A 14201-nucleotide genomic window follows, 5' to 3' on the forward strand; every position below is an offset into this window, starting at 1 on the left:
GTTTAACTCCCTCTTACCACCTCAAAACAAGAAATGCACCAGATAACGTAACAAAAATAACAACTGAAACAAGGGAAAAGGAACAATTCACCATAAGATAATTCTTATCAGAGAAAACTGCAGAAAGCCACATTGCAAACTCATCACTCCTAACTATGCCCAGTTTTTCCTATGCACAACCCACAGAATCAACTTCATGTCCCAAATTTTGTTTGGCTGTAGCAGTATCAGACATTAGCTCTTAGGCTCTCCACTTAGCAAAATCCCAGCTAATGCTGAGACCTCATTCCCTTAATGAGTTGAGGTTCATGAATTCAACCAAGAGACAGAAGAAGTTTGTTGGTTGTCGAGAATGGCCCAGAAGTACAGAATTTATAACAATCTAGTGTAGTATTGAAGAAAATGAGTGTCTGCAAGAAGGTAAAGCGAAGGCTATCATGACCAGCTTAAGATGCCTCTGAATCTTCCTTGGGCAGTTATACAGCCAGATGCCCCCATCAGGTGAGGTCATAGAATTTGTAAAATTTAAGTGGCCTAGGGAGACCAGGGATCTATTAACGGGAGAGGATACCAATAGGCCCCTATTTCAACAGTGTTTCATACAGAAAGAAAAGTATTCCTGTTAAGGCAAATTACAGGAAAGATATCACATAAAAACCAGCAGAGGGAATGATGAAGAAAAAATAAGCAAACAATTTTAAAATACAATGAATAAGTACTATGGATGGAAGAAAATCATATCGAAGAACACTTAGGATGGAAAAAGTAATAAAATAAATGCTACATGATGCCCAGAAATTAAAATGGAGCAATTATAAGAAACTCTAGAATAATTCAGAAGAGCAATAACTTAATTAAAAGAAGGAATAAGTTTAGAAATTAGGGCAAAAATGAAAGTTGCCAAGAGAGAAAGAAACAAAACAGAGAATTTGGAACAATTAACAAACTCTATAGATTCCCAAAAAAGGAGAATGGCAGAATTGAAATCCAAAAATGCAGATATGTGGATGAAATTGACACAAGAAAACTCAAAAAACATGAGATTTCTGTAAGCCAAGGAGATTGGTTTTGAAGATGAGATGCAAAGAGATAAGGATTAAAAATTTTCTTTAGTATTACACTTCAGGAAATTATACAGGAAAATCTCCCAGAAGTAGCATTTCTCTCTATTTTGCTCTTGACTCTAGAATTCTTTCTCCACCATATGGGGAGCAGCCTTCTCACCTTGGAACTTCATTCTATCCTGTGTGCACACCTTGAAAGGTCAATCCAGGTACTCCATGTGAATATTTTTTCCCTTGCTTACCCACCCCCCCACACCCACTTTTCAGCTTCCTTTTATATGTTGTCTTCCCCCATTAAAATGTAAGTTTCTTGAGGGCAAAGACTATCCTCCTTTTTTTATTATATTTGTATTTCCAGAGTTAGGATAGTACCTGACACATAGTAAGCACTTAACATATGTTTGTTGCCTTGACTGTCAGGAAAAGGAAAAATTGAGAGACATCACAAACCACCAGCAGAAAGCTACTAAGTTGAATTCACTGAGAAATAATGTGGTCAATTTTAAAATCACACCATCAAATAACAAATCATACCAGAAAAAAAAAGAAAGTCCATCACATACTAACCAAAATAAGGTCAGATCACACAAGACTATTCCTTCTTAATGAGATATCAAAAGGAAAACATTCCACAAAAGCAAAGATCACTTTGTACTTCCAAAATAACATCCCATGAAGCTAGGCTTTAATTGTCAATGAAAAAAAAGATGGACTTTTAAACAAAATGAGGAATTCAAATCATTGCTTCTAAAAAAAACCAGAATGATCATAAACATGGGGAAAGTCAAATACTCATATGAACTGATTGAGAGTAAGGAAAATAGAACCAGTAGAGTAATATATAACAGTGACTGTAATGATATAAGTGAAGACCTCTCTTGAAAACAACAGAAATCAATCAAGCATTTTTTAAGTGTCAACTATGTGTTAGGCATTGTGCTAATTACTGAGTTACAAAGACAAAAGTAAAAACAATCACTTCCCCCAAAGAAAATATGCACATGTAGAAATAGGTAAAAAGCAAATAAAGGGTAGTTTTAAAAGGGCTTGTAACAGTAGCTGTGGCATTTGAGAAAGGTTTCATGTAGAAAGTAGTACTTGGGTTAAGTCTTGAAGGAAAAACAGCAAAGTCAGACCAGTGCAGAATGCTCTTGGTTCCAGGTAACTGATATGCTTTCTTCTTGTTGTTAAAGAGGTGCTAGATTATGGATGCCTGAAACAAAGAAAGGGCTCCATAAATACATGTTGATTGATTGGATCACAGTCAATATATCAGAGATTTTGCTCAAGTTGTGTTGTAGGAGAGGTTACTCTGGAGTTGTGGGCATTGTAATAAGTTTTTTGTTTTTATTTTAAGGCTAGAAGGTTGGATAAGAAAAAAAGAAACTAGCTTTATGATTTGGGCAAGTCATTTAGTTTTTCTGGGCCTCAGTTTTCTGTCTAAAACTAGAAAATTGATCTATAAGATCTCTTAATTTATTTTCCAACTATAATAAAAGTTCCTTAATTCTGTAAAACTGCCTATTATACACCATACCTATTAAGAATTCCAGAGGGAGGAGGAGAAAAATTAAAATTCAAAATCTTATGGAAGTGAATGTTGAAATCTAAAAATAAATTATTTTTAAAAAAATAATTCCAATATCATAAACCAGAAAAAAGAACAGGGTGGGGAAAAAGACTAGAGAAGTGGAAGTGCATGAGAGAAGCAAGTTCCTCAAACAGAAGTAAACTATCAAAAAAAAAAAAAGTAAATTATCCTTAAAATTCCTCTAGCATTTTATGTTTGTCAACTGCACTTTCACAGTTTTCCTTGAAATGTATTACTTATGAGGCTTCTCTTCTGTAGCAACTATATTTTAGTTTACTGCTTACATGTGTCTTATCTTCTTCACATTTCCCCTCAACACCATCCATGGTGCTTTTGTTGTTGCTGTTGTTGTTCAGTTGTTTCAGTTGTGTCCAACTCTTCATGATCCCATTTTGGGGTTTTCTTGTCACAGATACTATAGTGGTTTGCCATTTCCATTCTCCAGCTCATTTTATAGAGGAGGAACTGAGGCAAACAGGGTTAAGCAACTTGCCCAGGATCACACAGCTAGTAAGTGTCTGAGACTGGATTTGAACTCATGAAGATGAGTCTTCCCGATTCCAAGACCGGTGCTGTATCCACTGTGTCACCTACCTGCCCATGTAGTGCTTTATATGTAGTAGTTATTCAGTAAACAATTGTTTAATACTACTCCTTGACAAGATTTATCTTATTCTTTGTATCATTCATCACATCTAGCACAGTTCCTTCATTCACGTTGTAGGTTTTTAATATACATATGTTTAATGAATAAATAGTACAGTAATTACAAGATTAGGTGCACCAACAGACTAGCTAAGATCATGTGGGAAAGTGATGATCCTTCAGTTTTAAAAATCAAATTAAATATTCAAACAGACTAGGTGTTGCCAATATTGGAAAGATTCAGGCCACAAATCTATACTATGACAGAGGGTAGGATTATGTCTCCTTCACTTAAAGCAGGTAAATTTTCAGTGAACAGACACAAGGGAAAGATTCTGATGAAAGCTACTTGTGATCTAAGGAGAAATAACTGTAATTTCAGGTTAAAGTTTAACACTGAAAATGAAGTGAAATAGCTAAGATTCTAGTCATTGTTCAGAGTTTCACAAACAGAAGGTCACTATTTTAAGAATCCCTAAAACAAACAACTGAGAATCTGTTTTCCAGCTGTAGAGATCTGACAAATAAAGTATAATGATTAAGGAATCCTACTGTGCTGCTATAGCACAGGATAATCTTTTCTTTTTTTTTTTATCCTAATGTAGCCATAAGCACATACCACAGAGTTATTCAGTAAAAAAAGGTGTCACTTTTGATTTGTACATAACATTTATCTTGTTACATGTTTTGAAAGAGTGTGGAAGAATTAGGAGGGGCTGAAGTTATTTTTATCAGTCAAATAGAAAATAAATATGGTGTTTTGTAGTAAGTAAAAGAAGTTAAGGACTAATCTGTTTTCTTTGGAATGCTGATCATATAAGCACTGTGTTAATGCCAGTTTCAACTTATTTTAAAACTGAGGAAAAAACCTTGAACCCAAGGACCAACAAAAAATGTTAAGAAATAAACAAACATTAACGATGAAGGTTAACATAACCATAGCAAAGATTGGTATTGTTGTTTACTCATTCAAGTGTGTACAATTCTTCGTGACCTGCACCCGATGGACCATAACATGCCAATGCTGTCCATGGAGTTTTCTTGGCAAAGATATTGGAGTAATTTGCCATTTCCTTCTCCAGTAGATTAAGGCAAACAGAAGTTAAGTGACTTGCCCAGGTCATACAGCTAGTAAGTGTCTGAGGCCCTATTTGAACTCAAGTCTTCCTGACTACGGGCCCAGCACTCTATCCACTGAGCCACCTAGCGGCAAAAATTAGTATTCAACAGTTCAAAGAAAATCTTTTAAGAATTTAAGGTGACCATAACCCCAGTATATGAGTGCTCAAGGAATATAAACAGAGTTCGGAAAGAAGAATTGCAAAGTGTTAACTACCATATGAAAGAATACTCTAAATCACTAATAATAAGCAAAATTCAAATACAAACAACCTAAGATTTTAGTTTATACTCGGCAAATTGGCAAAGACAACAAAAGATTGGAACAGTCTGTGTTGAAGAGGTTGTGGAAAGATAAGCACACTGATCTATTTGTAGTGGAGCTATGAATTAGTACAGTCATTCTCTGGAAAGTAGTTTGGAATTATGCAAATAAAATGACAAAGCTATCCATATCCTTTGACCCCTAGATATTCCACTGTTAGGCATATCCTCCATTTATAAAAAGGAAGGCCCCATATCTGTCAATATATAGCAGTGATTTTTGTGATGGCAGGTAATTTCCCATCAGTTGGGGAATTGGCTAAACAAACTGTAGTATATAAATATAATGGACTATTGCTATGCTGTAAGAAATAAAAAAAATGATGACTGCAGAGCAGCATGAAAAGGCTTATGTAAATTAATGCAAAGTGAAGCAAGCAGAGCCAAGAAAATAGTATACACGACTACAACAATTCAAAGGGAGGGAATAATAGCCATAAAACAATTGAAAACAAATGTTGCAAAATTACAAAGAAGTATGATAAGATACTTCCCTCATTTCTTTTGAAGAACTGGGGTGGAGGTAGGGAGAAAGGAGGGAAAGTTTTACGGGTGTGCAACATTGCATATATTATCAGATTTTTTTCTTTTAACGATTTGTTGAATTTTTTTCTCTTTAAAAATATCATTTGTTATAAGGGATAAGAAAGGGAAGGAATTCAAGGGGCAATTTAGGCAATGTAAAGTGAAACATCTAGTTCCTACAGTGAATAAAGTGCTGTACCTGAAGTAAGGAAGACCTGAGTTTCAGATCCATTCTCAGACACATACTAGCTGTGTGACCCCGGGGAAGTCACTTAAAACTCTGCCTCATTCTCTTCTGTCAAATGAGGATAATAACACCTACTTGTGAAGATACAGTGAGATGATATTTATAAAGTGCTTTGCAAACCTTAAAGTACTATATAAATGCTAGTTATCATTATTATTAAAAATAAAATACATCAATTAAATTATTTTTAGAAGAGCTAATGATCTGTCTCATAGCTCTACATGGAAATATTAAAAAACATATACTTTTAAAATATACACATAGGTGTTACATAGGTAGAGCCAACGAAATACTAGATTATCCATACATATTTTATTTATAGATACATCTGGATATGGATATACACATAGGTGTATGTGTATAAACACACATGTATACATACACTCTTAAATGATTCCATAATCTCACCAATTTGATACTTCCTCTATGTTCATTTCTTTACTTCGTGTTATTCTTGGTATCTTCCTATAAATTCTCTATAAAAGATCTACCTGAGGCATTCAAACATTTTGCAAGTACCAGTTCAGAATTCAAGGTACTTGTTACCTCTTGTTCCAAATCTGAGACCAGCTACCTCCTTTTTCAATCATACATTTTCTCAATAATATGTATCATTGTGTGCAAGTAAGTTGGTAATAAGTTGTTGCCTACTACGTATGTTACCATTTATCTTTCCATTGTCTTTTAAGACACCTACAATTCTGATTCTTTTGCTTACAATCAAAGTATTCTACAGTTTGCACCCACATAGTAAGAGAAGGATATTGTGATAAAAAATAATGAAATTTCTGTCAAGGTACAACTTAGGATTATTGAAAGTGCTACACAATCTCACATACAGTTCAACCATTTTTTTTCTTCTCATTCATTTCTGAGCTCAGTTCATTATTTACAAGTGCCTTCCTGTAATATGTACAGTTGTATTAACTTAGTGGACTACTAATCCACTACCTGTCATGGTCTAAGAAATAGGCATTATTCATCTAAATTGTTGTTGTTACTGCTTTCCGTGTAGATTGTTAGCTGATAATTTTCAGCTGCTCTCATTGAGGAAACCCTGTACTGGACTTTCAGTGCTTGATACAATCAGTGCAGTGTCATCTGGAAACAAGAATCTTGTGTAGAATTTTATCCTTCATAGGAAATCACTCTTCCTTTGTGACTCTGCATAGGGCATCTCCCGTGACAGTGGCACACGTCTCCACGGTTGTAGCTCAGAGATTCTTCTGTAATTTTACCACTTGTTAGGGGAGACGTACTGTTGGAGGAAAGCCTTTAAAGCTGCCTTTTGCTTTTTATGAATCAAATTTTTTTCATCATTAGCAAACATAAATGCAAGATAATCCTATGTTCTTTACATCTTTCAGTCTGCTCTATGACTGTGAAGATGTGGTCTTCTACTGACAAAAATTATTTATGAAAGCCTTCCTGTTCTTACTAATGAAGAATTATATAAAAGTTGATTCTGCTGTCTGGGGAAGTAGTGGGCTGCTCCTCATTTGAGGACTTCAGGGAGACACTGGACGAGCACTTGTCAGTATGTTGTAAAGGAGATTCCTATTTAGGTATGAGTTGGACCAGAAGTCCTCTGAGGTTTCTTCATAGCATCTTATAGGACTTTAAAAGAACCGTTGAAGCCATAGGGTCAAGCCTGTACCTAAGCAGGAATCATTTTTGTGAAGATACGAGAGAAAACACGGAAAAGGGTTTTTTTCTCTAGTGATTGAACCAAAAAGAGCAGGACAATAGGAGCTTTAAGTTTATCAGTCTTAAGAAGGAATGAAAACTGTAAATGAGGACCCCCTAATCCTTCATGATCCTGAGATAATAGAGCATACATAGCATTGATCTGGAGCAGCTGAATCAGTTTCCCTGGCTTGCCACCGCTACAAATACCCGCGACCTAAGAGTGAAGAGGGCCAGGAATCTGGATCGCAGAATACCTTGTGATCTCAGGTCCCCACAGGTAGACAATTTACAAAACTTCCAGTCTCTAGCCTCACCCTAGAATGGCAGGGAAAGACAATATTCATTAAATACCTGCTTTTGTGCAGGTACTGTGCCCTGGGGATACAAAGACAAAAAGGAGAAAAACTGCCCTCAAAGAGTTTTTATTTCAGTGGAGATAGCTCTGTGTGTGTGTGTGTGTGTGTGTGTGTGTGTGTGTGTGTGTAGATTTGTATACATACACACATACACAAACCTAAGTAATTGGTGGAGAGGTACTTGCAACTGAGGGGATCAGAAAAAATGTCATGTAGAAGGTTGTACTTAAGCTTTATTTTGAAGGAAATAAGTACCTGAGGCAGAAATTAGGAAGAAGTGCATTCCAGGCATGGTGGACAACCAGTTCAAAGGTATAGGTGGAGGAGGTATGGGAGGTGGAGTGTTGTATGTGAGGAACAGCAAGAAGGCCAAAAAACCTAGACTGCAAAGTTAAGAAAGGGAATAAAATGAATAACAGGGATGCAAAGGTAGGTAAGAGAAAGATGGTAAATAATTTTAAAAGTCAAACAAAAGAGTTTTTATTTGATGCTAAAGACAGTAAGGAGCCACTGGAATTTATTAAGTTAAAGGAGTAACAGATCTGTACTTTAGGCAATTTACCTTTTATCAGATGTGTGATGGATGGATTCGACTTGGGAGAGACTCGAGGGAGGAAGAAAATAGCGTTTGTGTATGTAAGTATATACAAAACAAATTCAAGATAGTTAATAGATAACTCTCTTCAGGAGGCTATTGCAAAAGTCTAGGCAAGAGATAATGAGGGCTCATATGAGTAGAGAAGAGAATGAATACAAGAGATGTGGAGATAGAAATGAAAAGATTTAGCAATTGATTGCATATGTGGATTGAGTGAAGAATTGAGGATAACACCAAAGCCGCAAATGGGTGATTGAAAGGATGGTAGTGCCCTTAGAAAGAAATAGGCAAATTGGGAAGAGGGGTAGATTTTGAGGGAAAAATAATTAATTCTGTTGGAGACATGTTGAATTTGAAATCTCTGTGAGATAACATTTTGAAATGTCCAGAAAAACAGCTGAGAGTGTGTGATAGCTCAGGAAGAGGAAAGAGAAGAAAGTTGTAGTTAGTGTAGGGATAGTTAGAGCCTGGAGGGAGTACTAAGGGTTGGAGGGATTAGAGGTCTCCCTGATAATGATGAGTTGATTGTAGTAAGTGGAAGTAGAACACATGGGTGATGGTGAGATCAAGAGTTTGACCATTCTAGGTGTACCTGGGGTGGAACAGTGTGATAAATCATGGGAACTGAGAAGATTGAGGAATTTGGAGGTTATGATGTTTGTAGAGTCCCTTCATATAAAAGTAGGAGTTGTAATGGAAAGGAAGGCTGTGAGACAAATATTGAACTCCTTGAGAAAGGAGGGAAATTACTTGGGGGTGGCATTTGGTGGGCCAATGCTACTAATCTGAATTAGGTGATAGAGTAAACTTCAAAGGAGGAAATGTGGCTGATAAAGAAATATCTAATTTACATAAGATTAAGTTGGAAACTAGTCCCTATTTATTCTCTCCAATTCTCCCAGTTCATATATTGAGCCTGTAGTCAGATATATAGTACAGGACCTATATGTTCAGGTAAAGGGAGATTTTTCTGAGAATTCTCCAGGTTGTTTAAAAAGGAAATAAAGAATCTTAGCCGTAAAGAAAAAGTCTGAATGCAACAGAAAGCAATGAGTAGTTTCACTCTCTCCTGTATGTCATCTGGAAGAAGCCAAGACTCTGTGAGTATCGGAAGATCAAAGAAGCATGAGAGCATGAAGGGAGGTTTGTCAGTTAAAGAATAGGAATTCCAGAGGTCATAATGGAAACAGAAGAACTAGCAGGGGACATTGGAGGGATATGATTGAGGTGGATAGGGACGAGAGAATGGACAGTGGAATTTGAGGTGGGAGGAAATGGCTTACTCTTAGGTAGCTGAGGATTCAGTAAATAACTTGAAAATAGTGTGCACTAAGCTCCCACGGTGTAATAGATGGTCTTCTCCAATTTAGACCCTGTACTACCTTCGGTTTCCTGAGGCTTAGGTTCTCTGGCGCTTCTCATCAAGTGATTCAATGCCCTACAATCTAATTTTTGATCCTACTACTCTACTAAAAACTACTGTCCCAAGATTTTCCAACAATCTCTTAGTTTTATTCTTAAAAGATCTCCAAAAGAAACTCACACACAGCTTCTATCCTTAAGGAGCTCATATTTACTGGGAAGTTACAGAACACTAGGGAGCAGTGACCAAAGAAGGAGTTTTTGATGTAAAGCAGTCATAGGGATTGGGTGGAGCTATAGATCAGAGTATTGCCAGGTCCTTTCCAGTAGCAATAATAATATTGATTGCATGGTTATTTCTTGAGCAAGAGGTAAAAAACTAAGTGGGGAATAGAGGGGAGCTAGAGCCAGTTGGAAGGGCAGTGGGAGAGGGTAGATATCAAGATGTCCATGCTTACTAGCCTTTGGTCTCTGGTGAATAGTTGGGTGGGATTACATAGTGGCAAAAGTTCTGACTCTGGTTCTAAGGACTTCCTATCACTCAGTAATTATCTGGTCTTGGGCAAGACATCAGTTACTTATTTGCAAAATGAGAGGTTTGAACTTTGACCTGTTAGAATTCTTTCCAGACCTATACCTATGATTCCATCATCTGAAACATGATCTGATACTGACTGGAGATGAGCATAATAATATATTGAGCATTTAAGAATGACTTTAATGCGAAAATCTTAATATTTTGATCACTTTTCTCTATTCCTCATCTACTGTTCTTTAATCTACACTTAACAATTTAGTATCTTTTACAGATTCTTTATTTCCTTTTTAAACAACCTGGAGAATTCTCAGAAAAATCTCCCTTTACCTGAACATATAGGTCCTGTACTATATATCTGACTACAGGCTCAATATATGAACTGGGAGAATTGGAGAGAATAAATAGGGACTAGTTTCCAACTTAATCTTATGTAAATTAGATATACAGTAGTCACCATGCAGTTAAAATACTTGCCTTCCTTTTAGGGCATTAGCACAAAATAAGACAATATTTTGCTGGAACAGTCAAAGCAATTAATTCTCCAACAAATTTAACAGTAATGGTGATAATCCTGACATTCAACTTATTACTTCCTGTTCTTCACCACCTAACTTCACTTGTCCTTTTTAACAGAGTGTTAATATTTTATTTAATGCATATTTCAGATATATGCCCCAAATATTTTTGTTAACAGTCTGTCCTAGATTCTAAACAGCAGTACATGGGAAAGGATAGTTATAATCATGATGTAATTTAACTGATTTTACTGTTTTCTGCTACCCACCTGGCTATTGATTTTGAATTACTTGTCCATTGAATGGGCAGCTAGGTGGTGGAGTGGATAGAGTATCAGGCCTAGAGTCAGAAAGACTCATCTTCCTAAGTTCAAATCCAGCCTCAGACACTTACTAACTATGTGACCCTAGGCCAGGTACTTAACCCTGTTAGCCTCAGTTTCCTTATCTGTAAAATGAGCTGGAGAAGGAAATGGCAAACCACTACAGTATCTTTACCAAGAAAACCCCAAATCAGGTCATGAAGAATCAGACACAACTGAAACAACTGAAACAACTGAACAACTACAAAATCCATTGAAGATTCAGTATTCATATTCTGAAGTCTAAACACTATGTTTGATTAAATGGGGGAGGGCTTAATTGAAAACGAAGTAGTATTTTAATTTATTACAATAACAAGATTTTACTGAATTTTTATAATTCATTAGTTTTAAACTTTAGTTTTTTTTTTCTTTAAAAAATAAATGTGTGAGCAACATTTTTATTAGAAAGGCCTAAAGGATTGATTCATTAGTTTCTAAAAGTTTTATGCTAAGAAATGAAGTGCATTTTTAATTATTGGTGGCTTTCTTCTTTTTCTTCATTTTCACAGGTCTTCATTACTTCAAAAATGTAGTATTAGTAGGCTCTCTGCAGGATCGTTATGTTCCTTATCATTCTGCCCGTATCGAGATGTGCAAAACAGCTTTAAAGGACAAGCAGTCAGGTAATTGGAAAAATTGCCTTATGGAGCAGATAAGAGAATGTTTCAAGTAATTACTTTTAACTTCAAAAATATCTTTTTTCAGATAGAGCACCAGCCCTGAAGTCAGGAGGACCTGAGTTCAAATCTGCCCTCAGATCAAACACTTGACATTTACTAGCTGTGTGACCCTGGGCAAGTCACTTAACCCCAATTGCCTAAAAATAAAAAAATTTTTTAAAAATTAAAAATATCTTTTTTCCCAAAATTTCTTTTTCCTAATCTTTTTTTCATATCTTTTTTTCCCAATGAATCCTTACCTTTATTTTCCATCCTTCCTCTACTATGGTAGGTGAAGGAGTAGCAGATTCCATTCCATAATTTACCATCTTTCCCTTGTTTTAGAAAAACTATTTTCTAATGAGATGGGAATTATTTCTATGAAGGGGATTCCTTGACTGTAGGCATGTCACTATTGAGTCACAGTCTCCTCATCCATAAAATGGAAATAATAATGCTTATACCGCCTATCTCCAAAGTCGTAAGTGTGCATAAAGGGAGAGCCAATTGTGCCTGGGTGTGCCAGCAAACCTGACCCACACTGTATGCATGCATATGCTCAGAAACTTCTTGTGAAGAAAATGCTTTATAAACCATATGGTACTCTGTAAATGAGAATTATGTTACTCAATTAAGTTACCACCTTACTTTCCCTCCTCTTTATCTCCTTACAGTTTTTTGAGCATTCATTTCTCCATGGTGATTGGGGTTGTGGCCTGTAGTAATGGACTCTTTTTTTTCTTGCCCTGCCCTAATTTTAGTCATGGTGGACAATGAGGCCTTAGCTTGGAGGCAGCTAGGTGGCACAGTGAATGGAGCACTGGCCCTGAAGTCAGGAGGACCTGAATTCAAATCCAGCCTCAGACCAAACACTTGACACTTACTAGCTGTGTGACCCTGGGCAAGTCACTTAACCCCAATTGCCTAAAAAAAAAAAAAAGAAAAGAAAAGAAGGCCTTAGCTTTCTTTGTTCCTAGGTAGCAGTAGATTTGCTGACTTTTAAGGTTCTTTCTAGCTGTAGATCACTTAATTCTAAAATACAGTCATGAAATTCCCAGCTAAAAGAGACCTCCAAAAAAAAAATCTAATTCAGTCCCTTAATTTTACAAATTAGAAAACTGAGGTCTAGAGGAATTCAGTAACTTGAATAAACTTACATAACTACTTGATAACGGACCCAGAGTTAAAACTCAGATTTTCTGAGTGACAGTACAATGCTTTATCCAAATTGTCAATGAAAGACCATCGTTCCAGAATTATTGGGGCACAAGGTTGGGAGGGGGGCAATCAAAACTCCTTCTATGCAAGAAATTATATTTGGCATTTTTTTCCTATTCAGTAGTTTAAATAAGGCAGTATGATAACATCAGGAAACTATAAAGTAGATGTACTAAATATGGGACTTGTGGCAGGAAGAGGGTAAAAGGGATCTGGTGATTGCATAGTTTTCATTGCTTCAATGAATCTAGCATGTTGTATTCAAACAGTACAACCTCTTATCCATATACACTCCCTATTTTCCTCCCAGCTTCCTTCCTTTACGTTGCTCCTAAAATTACATTTCTACTACCACCTCTGTACTTTGACACTGCCTTCTTACTAATCATAAGGACCATAAATAAGTAGTTTCTAACTCCTATTTACCTGTTAAGTTTAGCTTTACTGGTTAGGAAGAAAACTGTAGTTAACAAAACTCATAGCCTTTATTTATTAGAAGTATAGTAATGAACCAGCATTGGAAAAGCAAATGTCTTTGTCCCAAGTAAAGCAATTCACATTTATAAATAGTAGCTATGTTTACTGCTTAATAGCACCTCATTACCTAAAATTGCAGAGGTCCAAAAAATAGGCAGCTTTGAAATAAAAGGAGAAAAAAGCATTTAACAAGCCTTCTTCATAACAAAGACCTTTGTAAGGTCCTATGTATTCAGGGAGAACCAAACTCACATTGCTGTTCTGGCCATTGGTGGCTATTGCTTCATGAAAACAAGCTGAAAATGAAGGCTACCAAAATATTTTTAAGAACTCCCTAGTCATTCATGATCTGATTTGTTTTCTCAGAATGACTTAAGTTCAGAAGGAAAAAACAAACAGAAAAGTTTTGTTAGTATCATGTTAAATTTAACATACAATTTTAAAATTATACTACATACATAGTGGAAGTCCACAGTTTCATCACAGCCCTCTTTTTTTCTTGTATTTTGGAATATTCTTAATTGTTTATATTTTCTCATAATAAAAATAAATTTTAAAAAATTTAATTGACCTCAGTGACTATACAACTAATATAATCAAATTATATAAGAAAATCATGTCATTAACTGAAAAAATAGGACTTGATTTAAGCTTTATGTTGAATGAACCAAATAATTTGCTAAGATTTAACAAGTGACAGTTTTGTATTGCAAATATAATACACACAACTGAGAAAATACCATGAGTATAATTTCCTAATAAAATCTTAATAAACATACTAGAATCTTTATAATAAAATGAAATGTAATTGGGCCATTGTAAATGTTAACATAGCCAATACTATCTGTGTAGAATAACAAAATTTTTAGATTATTCAGGTTTGCCAAATTTTATGTAACTTAAAAGTAC

The 14201-nt window shown here is 35.6% G+C and overlaps 1 protein-coding gene across 6 annotated transcripts in view; it reads left to right on the forward strand.

The window, feature by feature from the left end:
- The window catches only part of FAM135A (family with sequence similarity 135 member A), a 118190-nt gene that overhangs the window by 100919 nt on the left and 3070 nt on the right, over positions 1-14201 (forward strand). For 5 of the 6 annotated variants that reach the window (XM_027852931.1, XM_027852930.1, XM_027852934.1 and 2 more), the window contains one exon: positions 11448-11561. In XM_027852931.1, the coding sequence (XP_027708732.1) occupies positions 11448-11561 (114 nt within the window). Of the gene's footprint in view, positions 1-1187; positions 1274-11447; positions 11562-14201 lie in introns of those variants that run through there. The other variant, XM_027852932.1, reaches the window with a different exon arrangement.

Source organism: Vombatus ursinus, unplaced genomic scaffold (assembly GCF_900497805.2).
Source record: "Vombatus ursinus unplaced genomic scaffold, bare-nosed wombat genome assembly UNPS02009835.1, whole genome shotgun sequence".
Taxonomy (NCBI): domain Eukaryota; kingdom Metazoa; phylum Chordata; class Mammalia; order Diprotodontia; family Vombatidae; genus Vombatus; species Vombatus ursinus.